This window comes from Ornithodoros turicata, chromosome 10 (assembly GCF_037126465.1).
Source record: "Ornithodoros turicata isolate Travis chromosome 10, ASM3712646v1, whole genome shotgun sequence".
NCBI classification, from domain to species: Eukaryota; Metazoa; Arthropoda; class Arachnida; order Ixodida; family Argasidae; genus Ornithodoros; species Ornithodoros turicata.
The window spans coordinates 18,637,810-18,653,974 of NC_088210.1; the positions used below are offsets into that span (position 1 = coordinate 18,637,810).

Sequence of the window (16,165 nt, forward strand, 5' to 3'; positions counted from 1 at the left end):
ACTGTCGAATGAACTTATCACCTAAGGCTTCCCCTAAGGATCCGTAGAGTGGTCTTTAACCTTGGGAGTCAACTATCATGTAAACGCAGTTATAAGAGCGCATTGGCAACAAAATGCGCTTGCCTGCCTGATGACGCTATATACAGTGAACCCTCGTTATTATGACCATGGTCGTTCCCGAAAATTTTGGTCATAATGCGGGATTGTCATAGTAACGGGGGGATTTGCAGAGGTTTCATTAAATTGTTCCCAAGGAGTATGGTCGTAAAGCGCGTATGTCATATTATCGGGGGTCATATTAACGAGGGTTCACTGTATTTAATTCAAAATATGTTCTTATACTGGTTCGTCACGGAGGAATGCATCGATGATCGGAGCAGATCTAGCCTGTCTGACAGGTGTACTGAGAGTATTATTGCCTCTTTAATTTCCGATAGCAGATGCAGGTACACACAAAAAAAGTCAAGTCCACGATGGCTGTAGAACACTCAAAGAATGTCGCTGAAGCTTTCTAAGTTTCATATGCACAAGCTTTCGCGTGGTGGACCAAGGTTCATCAGGTACCGTGCTGGACAAAAGTTCGCGGAACACGCTCCGGCGCATTCCTTCCTCACGAGTGACACGCTAGCAGCGAATGGGACTTACAGACATGCGCCAGGATAACCCAGTCACCTGCTCGCAAGTCGATACGGTACAACTCGCTGCTTGCTTGTCATTCTGAGGAAGGAATATGCCGGAGCGTGTTACGTAAACCGTTGTCCAGCTGTGCCATCAGGCTTCATCAGGTACAGCTTCAGTCAACCTTAATAATAACACTGGAAAAAATTCGGTCTCATTTCCGAGCGCGACAACAGCCGCCCTTGGGGTACTGGGGGAACGTTAAATGAACAAAATCCTTGCGTCACACTAACAGAATAATTTTGTTCAATTAAGATTCACTTATAGCCCCAAGGGTTGTTGTAATCGCGTTCGGGAACGAGACCACATTTTTTTCTCAGTGTTATTATTAAGGTTGACCGGTGCTGTACCTCATGAAGCGTGGTCCACCACGCGGAAGCTTGCACATATTAAACTTATAAAACTCAAGCGTCACAAAACACGCAGAAATAAGGTAGATGGGTAGAAATCCAGCGAACCGGTAGAGAAATAGGAAGGGAGTTGCCTCAGGACAGGAGCCGCCGATATTTCGAACAGAGATTGTTCTTGATGAGGACGGTGCCCAACAGTCTCCGTTCGAAATATCGGCGGTTCCTGTCCTGAGGCAACTCCCTTCCTACGCAGAAACAAGTGTTCTTTGAGTGTTCCTTTTAATATCTCTTAGATTTACCCCCATGCGTCATACTCACCCCCAACCAAAAAAAAAAAAAAAGAAAGAAAAAGTCAGGAATTGCCCTAACAACAGACAGCCAAGTTATTCTCACTTTTGCTGCACTTTCTTCCACATCGAACCTACCCGACGGGTTACAGGCGGTAAATTTCGGCGAAAGGGGTCCGCAAACAATCTTTATATATTATCAAGTTCCTGTGAGTATGACGAGGTACAGGCATATCACCCGTGCTAGATTAGTCTATTATTAGCTGACCGGTCAATTTCAGTAAGGTGAGCAGCTGTGGCCTGTCCTGTTCTCATACCTTGCAGAATTCTGGAAACACAGTGCCTGCAAGACGGACAAGACTTTTTCTATCTACACTGCCACAACCGCTCCGAATCAAAGTGCAAAAGAAAACAAAGGAAATGCAAGAATTCAAGCAGAGTTGCCAAGGAGGTCAAGAAATCATCGCTAACTGCATGCGTTTAATGCTGTTTTAATATTGTAGTTTACATATTCAATACACAAAGCTATACTTGTCTCCGGAGCACGCTATTTTTGAAACATGTACAAAAAGAATGTGCCTTCGAAATCCCGGTAGACAGAGCGCGATGACAGACGGTGGATTTTCCTGCAGAGAAGCAGCCAGTTACCATGGCAACAGGTACGCCTGGCACTTTTCAACAAAGAGGCGCGCGAATTAGTGAGGACTGAAGGAAAGAGTGAAGGCGCCTCTCTCACAGAGCCAGATTTTCAGTGTGCAATAACTCAGAGCAGGTAGTGATGTGTCAGTGCTGTGCCCTCATCTTTTTTGTGTTTCGTCGTCGTCTTTCCCTGCACTGGGGTTTTTATCTTTTTAACTATGAGCACAACACGCTCTCCTTCTGACCGAGCAGTGCACTGCCACCAGGTTCCATAGACAGCAACAAAGGTTTCGAAATGCAAGGGAGCTGTATAATGAGTATTAACTAATGACTAGTCAGATCTACATGAACAGTATAAAACATTTCCTCATAGAGTGTACATATAGTAACAAACAGTTGTTACATACTAGACATTCCTCTTTGTTTCAGCATTTCAGCTGGAACTGGTGTAATGTAAGATCAAGCTTCTTTCAGCCATATTCAACCAGCTGTCACCACCCCAGACTTTTCTAAAAACTTCTGATGGGCCAGATAGACACATGATATGCAAATTTTAGATTGATCCTGTGCATTTGACGTCAGCAGCCTGAGAGAAATTTTTAGAGTGAAACGACGAACTTAACATCGTGCCACCATCTGCCACCATTTGTCCTACACAAAAATTTGCAAATTTTTGCCAATTTCAGAGCAGCACTTCACCAACTTCAGGTACATATTAAAATATTACTTATTAAATTATTAAAATATCCAAGGACAAACTATCTTTAATAAAAAACTGGCTAGTCAGAGCAAAATGTTTCTTTTTGATGCTATATTCGTGTATGTATGTATGTCTGTGTTAAACATGTGTTGTACCTTACTTTAAATCTTCATTTTAAACATGAAAAACTGTTACCTTAAAAACAAAACAAATTTTAACAAAACCAGTTTTAACATGATTCTTTTACAATTTTTTTTTTTTTCATGACTGGGCTTTGCTCTTTAGTCTATTATATTCCATGTATACTCAATGGCAAAACTACCAACAACAAAATTTGCTGCCTCTTCACAAGATCTGTAGTAGAAGAAATATGGCCCAGATCACTCCTAGACCAAGCTGAAACCTTTCCCCCACATGTGTAGCAGAATATAGTGTATAGAGTGTAGCTCCATTGAAGGGCACCTCTTAAATAAAATAAATAAATAAAATAGAATGCCAGAGATTAACAATCCCTGTACCTCTGTTCAGTTCGACTCCTGTGTTCCATATTCTTAAGTGTACAAGAACACCACGGCCAGTGCTGGGAATTAGGGATATTGAAGGGTCACCAGAGAACAAAACATTCCTCACTGCAATCATGGAAGTTTTAACACCTTCGCTCACACTTATGTGCATTTCAACTCACCCCACCAAAAGCAACCCCATGGGTGCAGTATACAAATCTGTATAACTGAAACCTTTATCTCGAGGCATGCCTCAATATAAATGTGATATGCCATCTTATGCATAACTAAAATATGCCTACAGATATGAATGGAACATGATGACATGTGTGAATGTTTGCATGAGTTATTGTAATAATGTGAGTCTCATAAAATTGATCTCTGAGGTAGGATAAATAAAAGTAGGACTGCCAAAAATTGTGCCTAACACAACTGAGGTCCAAATTGAGTTTTTTCGAAACTAAAGTACAACGCTAGTATGGTCAACCAAAACCCTCCCGCTACAGAAGAGATGGTCCAGACTGAACTTCTTGCTTGTTCCATGCAGCTGACCAATGAGCAAGAAGCGCCTCGCACTCCGTTGTTGTTGTTGTTGCTTTTCCAAGACGAAAAAGCAACAACGCCTTCAACGGGGAGCACCATTCGCATGCTCAATATTCCACAGATACACCTTTGAATGGATCTTATTCCACTGATAACACCATATTACCTGTTCACCGTATCTATACTTGACTGTCAGTGCAGAGTGCTCGGTACATTGTTCATGACCAATGGCAATGAGTGTCGATTGGTCAAACGTAAGTGTTGTCTGTGCTGTGAACACATTCATTGGACTCAACCGTGAACACAACCATTATACTGCACACCACAGTTCGCACAAAACAGCACAGTGACCTGACAACGTACTGAGAATCTAAGCCGTGGAGGATGAGAGAACACAGATTAGAAGTGATGCAATGAAAAAGCTTTGTGCTGCATTGTTTCTCATTGTTTGAACCAGAAAACGCAATTCATAGCATGTCTTACTAGCGCCAGTTTCCTAATGCCAAAAAATTAACACACGGCAACTTTGTTCCCCACATCTGACAACTTCCAATTGTATTATACGTACAAAGGATATATCTTTTTGTCAGACGTGACTGTAGAGTTTACAGTATTGTGGTTCTAAACTGTGAATGCATGACACCCTGTACCTCAGGCAGACTTGCACTTAACTCGTTACAGGTAACTTGTTACTGAATAACGAGTCACTTTTTTAGGAACAAAGTAACAGCTTCATTACTTTTCTAAAATTTGGAACCGTCAATAGATTTCATTACAAAAATGAGTAACTCGTTACTGCAACTTACTGGTTACTTCCCCCCCCTTCCAGACATTGCAAAGGCGGTATTATGATGTTATGAGCACATTCTATGAGCCTGTCACGGCCATGAACCTGACTGGGATGACACACAGCTTTACGCCTTAACTCGAGTTACACGACGAAAATAAATGTTTGACGGAAATAAATGTATTAATGGAAAAGTAACTGGCTACTAACGAGTAATGAGAACGTGTTCCTTTTCGCTTCTCAGTAATGAGTAACGTACTTAGTACCTTTTTTCCGAGGTAACAAGTAACGGTATTTAGTACTTCCTTGTTTTCGGTAACGTGTACAATTCTGATCTCACGCTCCAGATATACTGAGTACCATATAGAGCAGGCCATTCCAAGCTTTGTGGAAAGGCATCTAACATAAAAACCTACGGAACCTGCTCAGCTCAGCCAAAGATTTTTCACACATCAAGATTTCAGCATCATGTGTTCACAGGAGAGGTGAAGAGGCAGATGTGGATGAAAAAGAACTGCAATTGGAAGAATGTGGTACTCTGTGGTGCTGTCCTCAGCGGAAAAAAAAAAAAAATATGTTAAAAGCTAAACCTGACAGTGAATGCATTGTGGTGCACACGATTGGGCTAAACAGAGACGATCTATGTAATGCCTATCACGAAACGTGGTGTACAAACTATCCAGCTGTACACCTACACCCCATCATTTACTTGACACCTCCAGCACGGTTGCGGTGACCTTCCTCGGTCGAAGCTCCGGTGAGGGGATTCGATCGATAGAAAGGTGAGTGTCAATATCCACGCCGGCATCACAGTGAACTCTCAGCTGTTGGCGAACTAGAGAACGTGTTGGAAAAGGCGAGGTGCGTCCACCGTCGGCGAGCGGAGGAAGGTGTCCCCCTAACCGCACCGTTGTGCCTCGGGGCGAGTTCTGGTGGGCAGTTGCATTTGGCGCACACTTTGCCGCCGAGGACACGTTCTTTGGCAATGTCTGTCCGCTGGTGGCCGGCCTAGATACGACGCAGGTTTGAGGGAGTCTCCTTTCTCCCTGACGTGGGCGACTTTGTTCAGATTGGCTGATTTCGGGGAGCCTTAGGGGGGTATGGGCAAAAATGAAATATACAGTGGATGTTAATGTAAGCACCAAATGAGATAGTGGGTGTCCCAACATTCAAACATCTCCTGAATGAGCACTAACGTGCAAAGACAAGATTATTTGACTTACGACTGTGCTACTGTTTGTGACGGAAATGCGACTCAAACATGCACGAAAAACGACATCGTTCGCAGCGGACAATGGCATCTCGAAGAAGCAGGAACGGCAGCAACCAATCGGGCAGCAGAATAAGCAAGCATGTTTTGTTATACCTGTGTCAAAATTTAGCCCGTCCGTGGTGTTGCACAAGTATGCTGTATCACGCTCATTGTCACATTTCTTTAAAAAAATCTATATTGCCATCGGTGACATTAACCAAATGGTGCATGAAGTTCATTTGCAATGATTTTTACTGAAACAGTAAAATCTGCATCTCTGTGGTGCAAACAGCACAAAACCAATTAATATTCATTTCGTTATTTGCCAAACTTGGAGTGCTCAATATTTCGGACAGGTAGAGTTATTTGGTGTTGCAGGATTAAACACATCGTGGGTGAAGTTTTTGGAGCACACAACATTTGATTTTTGTCCATTTTGTCCACTTTGCCTATTCTTTTGTTGTAGTGAGTGGACAAACAGTTCTGGTGCAGCACAGGCACTGGCTTCACTTTTGAGAAGACCAGTGTGTGCTGTGCACATCCCTATCTCATTGTGTTCTGTCGCTGCAGTCACTGGTGTAGTCAGGGGAGGGAGGGGTGGGCTCTAGGTGTTCAACCCCCAGAATGGTACCTTTGGTAGTGCACTTGGGAGAAGGAAACGAGGGGGTAATCCTCCTCTCCCATGTAAAGACCCCATAGAACCCCTCCCGAAATATTTTTCTGGCTGCAGTTATCCCTCCACACAGGTGACACTTCCTTGCTAGCTTTGTAGTTATGACAACAGAATGCCCGGTTGCGAAGTTTCGTGCAGATATCAGTGTTTCGTCCAAAAATACTAGTAAAGTAGAACCTCGTTAGTTGAAACTCGAGGGCACCACAGCAGATTTTGGTTTGCTGGAGTGTGTACGTCTCGCTTGGGCAAGCTGTGTTGCTGAAATTCTGAACATAATGGACATCTTCAAGACACCCTTTTTGTTCCTGGGCTCCAGGCATTATGTAACAGTTAACCTTTTACAGGCAACCTCCCAGATAAATCGAAGTCCCCCGCTGGCACCACTAAAATGCATGCTGGAGGGACGCCACCTTTTCCTCATGTGTAGTATACAAATTTTATTTGGGCTTTAGTTATCTAAAGCTAAACAACATCGGTCCATCTGTAATGGCCCTGCCGCACTGGCAAATTCGTAAAGCAGGCTTCACCTCATGCAGGGAAGAGTCAGGTGAAGCCCACTTTCAGGAGGTGTCGTTTATTAATAATAATAATAATTGGGTGTTTACGTCGCAAGACAACTGAGATCATGAGCGACGCCACAGCGGTCGGTCTGTGGATTGCTTTTGCCCACCTGAGGGTTCTTTAACGTGCAATGAAAGCTCATCACACAGCACCCCGTATTTAACGTCCCTCGCGGAAGACGGCGTGTCTAAGCAACTTGTACCCTGCCACCAAGTTGCTGGCGTCCTCGGCCGGGTTCGAACCCGCGATCTCGGGATCAGAAGGCGAACACGCTACCGACTGAGCCACCGAGGCCGGTAGGTGTCGTTTATATCCATGGAATAGTCAAATATTCAAAAAACCAAATACCGGATATTCGACTCGGATTCGTGAATCAAGTTCTTCGGGTGACTGATATTCAATTCAAATTCGAGAGCTCGAATGTTCGCATACCTCCATACTGCACTCTTAAAAATGAACTTCACCACATAACACGCTCCTAGCCAACCATCATCTCGAATGATATCGTTTTCAACAAATCAGGGCAGATAACGATATCATTTTGAGATGATGGTTGGCTAAGAGCGTGCTATGCGGTGAAGTTCATTTTTAAGAGTGTGGATCTTCGAAACATGTTTTAGTTTGACTTTCAACTGCATTTAGATTGCTGAAAATAAATAAATAAATAAAAAGATGTCAGGATGTACGGGAGATTCAAACAAATGTGTTAAGATAAATGTGTTAATGTGCTAGATGCACTTAGACTGCTGAAAATAAATAAGTAAAAACATTTCAGGACGTTCAGTAGATTCAAACAAATGTGTTAGGATAGTTCATTGCGGTTTCCAAACAAGAATTCCAAAAATCTTTTGGACAGTGAAAACAGTGCTGGGCTAAGTGTGTGGTTTTTAAAGGAAACTCCACTATGTAAGTAATTTGTAAGTATTTTACTTTTTTTAAATGTGAATCCATTCTGGATACTTTTCGAACAGCCCTCAATACCTATCTGCAATGCTGGAGAGAAAATGCAAACAATGCTCACCTGGACTCACCACTTGACATTGAGCGTTGTAAAGGAGTTGAACTCGACTTGTTCAGAGGCAGCCTTTTTTGTGCACGTATTGGGTTAGCTTCACGACCGCCATGATCGACAGGATTTGACGACTTTGTACTCTGTGCTGAAGGTCCAGGGGGCCCTCCCTGTGGAAGCCGTAAGACAAGTGATCGCCGTCGTGTTCCAGCTTCTAGCTCAGACAAAGCAGTGCACTTCCACTCCAGTTCTCGCTGCAGATTTGCAATGATCGAATCTTTTTCAGCAATCTCCGTTTGGTGCTGCCAATCCTGGAATATAGTATGCACATTGGAAAAGTATTTCAAAAGTCCACTGGGAAAGACACTTGTCGTTAACGGGCATAATTTTTGCGTCGCTAGCTACACGTTGTGTGTGGACAGTGAGTTGTGAACGTGTTTAGCATTAGACAATGGGTTTAACTTCCTGCAAGCTGGTGCTGATGTTACCTACACTTCTTTCTCAACATCCTCCTGTAAAACACCAATAGCAACTAGACCCTTACACACAGAACTGTTCTTGAGTCTCATATCTACGTGTTGTTGGTGCAGAACACTGCTATAATGCGGACATCAAGAGTGTGTGGCTAACGTAGTAATGTGTGTTGCTGTTGGGCCTACTGCCCCTAACAACGTCTCCCATAGAACTTGTTTATTCTGCAATCAAAACAAAAAGCCTGCATGTATCAGGCAGCTTTGTTGTTACCATTAAACTCCATTAATGGTACCACCATTAATGGAGTTAATGAAGTGTGTTATGGGTCTTAACCCCTTTACCATTAAACTCCCAATTATCACCACCACCATTAAACTCCAATCATCAGCAGCAGCAGCTACCATGCACATCTGGACATTTGTCTTTTTGTGACAGTACGAGCATTTCTATTTTTCCTAATGCAGAGGCGAATAGATAATTATGGTAATGCATTCGAGTCAAGTTCCGAATCGAATATGGAATTTCATGTTGGAATTGCAAATTGAAACAATGTCTCTTCTACACCAAATATACCCGAATAGTTCTGAAGATGCACTCGTAATCACAAAAATGACCAAACGAAAGGGAGTGCTGTTCTATACAGAGAAATATATGCATACCTATATCTAGGGTCTCACTTTTTTTTGGGTTAAATGCCTCGGGAGGGAAAAATTGGGTCTATTTTGAAATCTTCAATTCTGGGTGAAATTACGGGTGCTACTGATACATTCTGGTGTTTTCGGGTGATCGCGTTTTGCTTTCTGTTCTGCTACCATTAGATTGGATTCGTTAGCGTTGATGGAGATAAACTGTGAGCGAAGCTAGAATGTTATCGTCGATGTCAAGATTGTGCAATTTATGAAGCTAAAGAGAGTGTGTTACCTTATTGCATGCATTAGAGAAGTTAATACTACTTAGTTACCTGACTATTTGTGCCTTATTTGCTTTAGGAACCATATAACTATGTACTTCGCAACTCGTTTTAAAATACAGCTGTAATTTTTATATCTGAGGTAAAGGGGAAGGTACAGGGTTTCTTGGTTGAATCATCTGGGATGTACTGCCTTTGAAACCATTCATACCATTCAGAAACCATTCATACCTGAAGCTGCAACCTTTGGTTGAGTGAGACCAGTACTCCATTTGCTTGCTCCAGTTGTGAAGTCAAGTAGCGGCAGTGGCAGCACCATTTATCCAATTCATCCTCGAGGCTGGCTACTCGCTTTTTATATGACTCTAGGGGGGGAAAAATCGAATCAACAAGTTAAGAACCCCAACTCAACTAAACAAGTCAGTTACAAACGTACCTTCATCGACTAGAGGTATGCCATTATTTATGAGGGCAAATTGGAGCTCTGAAATGATGAATGTTCTTGTCATCTGCAATCTGAAGTGGCCAACTGCGTCTCTTTTCTCACCTTTGATGGTCTTCTGGAGCTTTGCGATTTCTGCATGCAGACCACGCAGAGTGAGACGGTGCTCATTTTGGAGAAATAAGATGTTGCTCTTTGCGGAGTGCAGTCTCGACTTCAGGGATGCACATGATTCGTATCCACAGCCTCCCAAAGGCTCTCCTCCACTTTGCATTCCTACGGCGGATTCCATGGCCTCTGTGGCCATGATTGATACAGACATCTACACATCAGGCACTATGCCACGGCAACTGCGAGGAAGATAAATAATACAGGATTTGCTATTAGAAGGAATGACGACGAGGGAAGAATATGTTCACCATTGTCGCAAAGCCAGGGGGAATTCCAGTAGCGCCCCTCCAGAAATAGTTTTCTGGCTACGCTAATGGTTCAGCATAAACGACGAAAAATGGCGCTCCCACAATAATTTCAGACCTGCATGTTCCATACTGTTTTGCCGAGACGGATTTTGCAGAAACCATAACGGCTAGAAAGGCCTTCGGAGACTTGTAACCTGTTCTCGAAGAAATCGATCCATGGGTGTAGTGACCTGACGCATACGATCATCGCGTTCGTCATACTAAGCAAAGTGCTTTGTGTCTTTTTTCCTGTGTGTGGGTGTGTATATGTATATGAGTGAAGTTCGTTGTTCATTACTTCGGTTATGCCGTTGAATACATGTGTATACTGTCCAAATGAACAATCACAACGGCACTTTCCCACCTTGCCAGTTCAAAATACGCTCTCTTTTTTTCTCTGATGAGAGAGCATACACTTCAGGAACTTCACGGCAAGCATATACGTATAGCTAGGCAGAATCGTCAGGTCAGGTGCAAATAATGAATGCGCAAGAAAGTGAAGGAAAGTGTAGGAAGTACGTTGGTAGTACTAACCATGTCGTTGGTACTAACATTGAGGACCTACCGGACGAATCTCAGGGCGCTTGGATTTGAATGCACTCTGTGAATGACCACATCTGCACATCCTTTCAGCCCAAACACAACAATAATGCGGAAATATCACCGTATGATGTTTCATCCAACATGGTGTCAGAACGCGGTTGACATGGAGACCGCAAAAGTAAATCGGCGGCGACTACGGCTGCTTCGCGTACGGCGGCGCCGATTCTGCCGAACGCCACCGACGGTGAACGTACTTTCGCTTTCGTTTTAGCGAACGAAGGGAAACCGGAACTTGGTTTTTAGCAGTAATGAGAATCGGAACTGAACCCGAACCGAAAAAAAAAAAAAAAAACACGTCATTTTCTATCGAACGCGAACCGAACCGAACAATTTTTTGAACTGGTTCAAGCTGGTAATTTTGTTTCAGCGGTGCTAAAACCGAACCCAACTAATATACCTGAACCTGAACCGGACCGAACAAATACCGGTTCCGATCCCTGCTTCTTAGGTGTACATTCTACAGAAATGATTGTGATCAGATGACACAAGTGATCAATGATTAACGTTGAGGCAGAAAAATGAGTACGTGGCGTTTCCCTCACAGTCGTCCACGGCACTTTTGTGGCCTTGGGGTGAGCCTAGGGTTGCCACCAGGCCGGTTATTTGCTCCTTCTGCCGGTAGGAAGGTGAAGGAAGGTATTTGTGGCTCAAGACCTTTCAGAAGGGCTTTTACGGAGTTTTCCCTTCAACATTCCACTACAGCTTGAATAAATCTGGAGCACAGACCCAATTCCGCAGTCACCAGTCGTTTTCTTAGTTATTCATTATTATTATTATTATTCATTGTTATTATTATTATCATTGTTATTCATTAAGTCTTGTGTTCGGAGGGGACAAAAGCAGTGGTTGTGCAAAGCTGTTGGTGGTTGTGTCGAGCCAGCTAGAACTTAGGCCGTGTACAACCTTCCTGAGATATCTGCCTGCAAAAAAGGGTTTGTCTGCGTCGATGCGTTTTTCAAAGTGGCAGTCCACTCCAGTTGCTCCAATACGATCCAGTGTAGCGTTCATGCCGGTTTATAGCAATTTCTAGCATCAATGATCCAGCCACACACAGGAACATGCTTCCTTATATTATACGTCCACCCCTCACCCACTTTCCCTTTCCCATGAGCCTTTCCCTCTATTCCACCTCCTCTCCTTCAGCCGGTATTTTTCACTAGGAAAGGTGGCAACCCTAGGTGAGCCCGGTGTTCTAGATAGAAACCCACGTTCCAGGTGTGTCGGCGTCCATTTTGTCGGTGGCGGCGTGAATTAAATTGGCATGTTATCGGCGTCACGTAGTCAAACTGAGCAGCCCTAATTCAAGGGTCGCTCAAATCTGTAAGTAAATGTCGTTGAATAAAACTTTCGGAGGACGAAGTGCAATCGTTCTCGGGTCATGGGCACGTGCAGCAGTACGGGGAACAAACTATGTCAATGGGGAGAGTGTACGAACGGTGAAGATAGTTTGGCAAAGGACGTGATATGGTGACGAATGAATTCCGTTGACATGTTCGCACGACTGCAGTCACGCCAGTGAACGTCGCAGGCATTGAGCAAGCCATCCTCGAGAAGTGGCGAGTAACAGTTCGGGACATTGCAGCCCAGCGTAATATTAGTGTGGGCAGTGTGGAGACAATCATTCTCGTGCACTTACTGTTCCGCAAAGTCTGTGCAACATGGTTCCCCCCCCCCCCCGACACTTCACTTGTGACAAGAAGGGTGCGCGCGTGGCAGTCTCTGAGCAGCTGCTGAACCAGTTTTAATCAGAGAGGGACGATTTTTTGCAATCAGTCATCACAGATGAACCTGGATGCATCATTTCACCCTAGAGACAAAAAAGTTAGCAGCACACAATGGCGACATAAGTCTTTCCCGCCACCAAAGAACGGCAGGTTGCAGACGACTGCTGGGAAGGCCATGGGAACTGTCTTCTGAGACATGTGGGCGTATCATCCATTTGAAGAAAAGGGTCACGATTAATGCCAAGTACTAGTGCACGCTGATAAAGAGTGCCGTGCGAAACGTACTAATTCGCAAGAGAAGGCAGAGATGTTGCGAGGAAGGGTATTCTACATGCCCGGCCACACATGGCGAATTTGACGGTAGCAGCGCTGGGATGTTTCGGCCCATGCCCTTTACAGCCCGCATTTAGTCCCAATCCATTAACATGTGTTAGTGGAAAGACGTTCCGCACAGGAGCAGCCCTCCAGAGAGATGCCCTGCAGTGGCTACGACAGCAGCCCGCTTCATCATTCTATAAACCCAAAAGGTACCCAAGAGTTGCCACAGCGATGGCAGCGGTGTCTCCTAGATGCTGGCGGTGAATACATCGAAAAACTGACGACCCTTGTACATTACTCAAACTGAAACAATGCAGACATGCAGAGAGGTTTTTAATGAAAAGCTTTGTATGGACTCCATCGGCTATATGCATACACAGAACAAGGAGGTAAATTTGCTCACAGAACAATACGATTGATTCCTCGCAAACGTAATTCGACTGACATCGTTCAGTGTGAAATTTCCTTCTCCACTCACACCTACGGTACCTTCTATAGCGACGTTCGCGATCGTCGTCACGAACGTCACCCAATAGTGTTCAGTACGCTCACGGACGCTCGTCAACAGTTTCCGAATATCCACTACACGATGCAAACGGAGGGTCGCACACTTTTTCGGTAACTCTTTCGAAAGCCGCTGGTTCACTCTCTCTACGGCGAACTCGGCCATCCTCCACGAGAGCGAGTCGGCGGTGCTGATGACCTGCGTGTCCTGACAGCTACAATAATGAGGCGGAATAAAGGCCCCGGTGCACGTCCTGTTCGGAGGGACTTCGTGCAGAAGGCTGACCCCACGCGTCGTGCGATATCCTCCCGCGTTCCTCGAGCGCTCAAAGTTCGCCAGTTCCATAAGTGTAGCGTGGATGTCGTAAGGGGTGGTAAGCCGGCGCTGATTGATCTCTAGATTCCTCACAGCTTCGGGGAACTTCGCTCGAAAACTTGGTGGGAAAAGCAAGATACAGAAGGGTAGACGGTCTTCATACTTCCCGATGAGGGTGTTTCGAATTGAGCCGTAGCGCTGCCCGTGGTCGCTCATGAAGATTACGACGGACCTGTCCATCGCGCCCGTAGAGGCCAGTGTCTGGAAGGTCTTCAAAAACGGCGCGTCGGCGTACCCCGCGGAGTTGAGATAGTCGTGCGACACTTCCGATATCCACGTGTATGTGAAATAAGAACGGTTGCCCAGCAAAGCTAACAGCGACGTCGTGTACTCCAGGTGTACCTCAGTTTCAGCTTTGGTTCTCACACAGTACGGTTCGTTATCTCGGCTTCTGCGCTTGCCCGCAAAGTCCACGGTCTGCGTGAAGGGGCGCGGGTAGTAATCGGTGGGACGACGTCGAAACCCACGGCAAAAGTACGTAAATAATCCCCACTGTGGAGTCTCTTCCAGGAACATGGTCCTGTACCCCATCCTTCCGTACGTCTTCCAGATGAGCTCTTCGTCGTCAAAGTACCCTTCCTTACAGACCTTCGCTTCTTCTTCCTCCGAGCGACCCGTGAGCATCGCCAGCTGGTTCGGAAACGAGTTGTCGCCGACCTTGTTATACCCGAAGAGCTCCACGACGTGGAAAGCCCGGGATAGGTAAGCCCTCGTCTGCTTAAGATGGCGCAGGGAGTTGAGACGAGACACACCATCCAGGCCTAAAACGATGACGTTGAGAGCATCGCGGGACACGTTTCTGCGACGTGCCGCCTGGCGGCATCGGAGTTCTACTTTCGATTTTATCAAGGGCACGATGAAGAACTCTCTGTGGATTACGGCGCCCCTGTACCTGCATTCCACCTGGATGTGTTCCGCGGACAGGGGAGCACCAAAGACGAGCTCGTAGCTCTTACTGTAGATCAGAACGTAATCTGGTGCTGCAGCCGAATAATTGTTCTTGATGACGCGGTAGGAACATCGTATATCTGACACAGATACGTTGAAATAAGCTTTCAAGACATCGGAAAGTACGTAAAACGTGTTGCCGTCCTGCCTTATGAACGATGGTTGCGCGACGCAAGTGTAGGGCATCCTCGGGTCGTAGTGTTCGAGCACGGTTGCGTCAAATGGGTCGAAGTCGGGTATTCGGCAGCCCTCTGTGTCGACGGCTAATCCATACAGTGCAGGCTTTTCATCGAATGTCATCCGTGCGTACAGGAGGAGAACGAGGACGAGAGTAAACGCGTATATTGTGAGTTTCAACTTGCTTGTCTTTCTGTGTGGCTTATTCTGAAAAGAGGCAACAATCCACATCAGGAACAGAAGAAAGACGAATGAAGTCAGTCGATTCCCTTTCCCAGTCTTCTGACGGAAATAAAATCAGATAAATGCGACATACCCAATATGAGGCCATTCTTCGCCTTCTAGACATAATCGGTGATGTAGGATACGCGAGCCAGAGCAGCCACTATGGTGGGCTACAGCCACCTTCTTCTTCTTCCCACGGAGAATGGTTACCTACTCGAGCACTCTTCTTCTTTTTGTAAACCATGTGGCACGTAGCCCTCGAGCTTACGGAACAACAACTCAAACTTCGACCACTGTATCACTACGTGCTTTTCGTGTGAGTGCGAAGGACAGATGTCCACCATCTGGTCCTGGCCAATCGCCCTTAGTGGATAACGGCCACTGCTCCGAGGACGAAGGAGGAGGAGGACAGATGTAAAACAGTGATCGTTCGTCTACGTTATGGTTCACCGGTTCTACCCCAGCTCATACGCGGACAACTCATACTGAGCGAACTCATACTTTTTTTTTTTTTTTTACCATTCAAGTTCAAGTCACGCCGAGAAAGGCCATATCAGGAAAAAAATGTCACAGAATGCGACTTATACTGAAGGAAATGTACGAATCCCATAGATGACATTTGCTGATGCACACTGAAAGGATAGTTAAAGCGCACTGCAGTTGTAACGGGAAATACGGAATTTTTTATAAAGGAGCCAAATAGAAAATGTGTCCCACATTTTCGCCGTCGCATGGAACACTAATCCTTTGAATATGTTGTCAGTGGACTTAATCCGTTTTCCAGCCCATTACAATACCATTAGAAGGTGTCCTTTGGTACGCTTCTCCAAGCGTTGTTTTCGAGATGCCCTAATAATCCCTCCCCCCCCCTCAAAAAAAAAAAAAAAAAAAAAAGACAAAAGAAAAATCAGAGTGGTATGAGCTGCCTTGGTATGAGCTGGGTGGTCGCTGGTTCACCTGGCGTTGCAGAGACTCTGCAGGTCGCTCTTCAAGCTTCGCCTCATTCACAAGACCTGTGCATTGC

The 16,165-nt window shown here is 45.1% G+C and overlaps 2 protein-coding genes across 7 annotated transcripts; both read right to left on the bottom strand.

The window, feature by feature from the left end:
- Positions 1 to 1,790: 1,790 nt before the first annotated feature.
- LOC135370787 (coiled-coil domain-containing protein 92-like) lies at positions 1,791 to 11,006 on the bottom strand. 6 transcript variants are annotated; one of them, XM_064604630.1, is made up of 7 exons: positions 10,832 to 11,006; positions 10,343 to 10,421; positions 9,914 to 10,158; positions 9,803 to 9,850; positions 9,598 to 9,731; positions 7,995 to 8,293; positions 1,791 to 5,576 (listed from the first exon to the last, which is right to left on the bottom strand). In XM_064604630.1, exons 3-7 carry the CDS (start codon positions 10,128 to 10,130, stop codon positions 5,189 to 5,191), a joined length of 1,086 nt encoding a protein of 361 aa, XP_064460700.1. In that variant the 5' UTR covers positions 10,131 to 10,158; positions 10,343 to 10,421; positions 10,832 to 11,006; the 3' UTR covers positions 1,791 to 5,188. The 6 variants fall into 6 exon arrangements, with proteins under 6 accessions (XP_064460700.1, XP_064460699.1, XP_064460701.1 ...); XM_064604629.1 differs by having other exon boundaries at positions 10,801 to 11,006; XM_064604631.1 differs by lacking the exon at positions 10,343 to 10,421 and having other exon boundaries at positions 10,819 to 11,006.
- A 2,221-nt stretch (positions 11,007 to 13,227) lies between these two features.
- Positions 13,228 to 15,322, bottom strand: LOC135370230 (uncharacterized). The gene is made up of 2 exons (XM_064603933.1): positions 15,233 to 15,322; positions 13,228 to 15,123 (listed from the first exon to the last, which is right to left on the bottom strand). The coding sequence occupies exons 1-2, from the start codon at positions 15,263 to 15,265 to the stop codon at positions 13,276 to 13,278; spliced, it is 1,881 nt and encodes a 626-aa protein (XP_064460003.1). The 5' UTR covers positions 15,266 to 15,322; the 3' UTR covers positions 13,228 to 13,275.
- Positions 15,323 to 16,165: the final 843 nt, after the last annotated feature.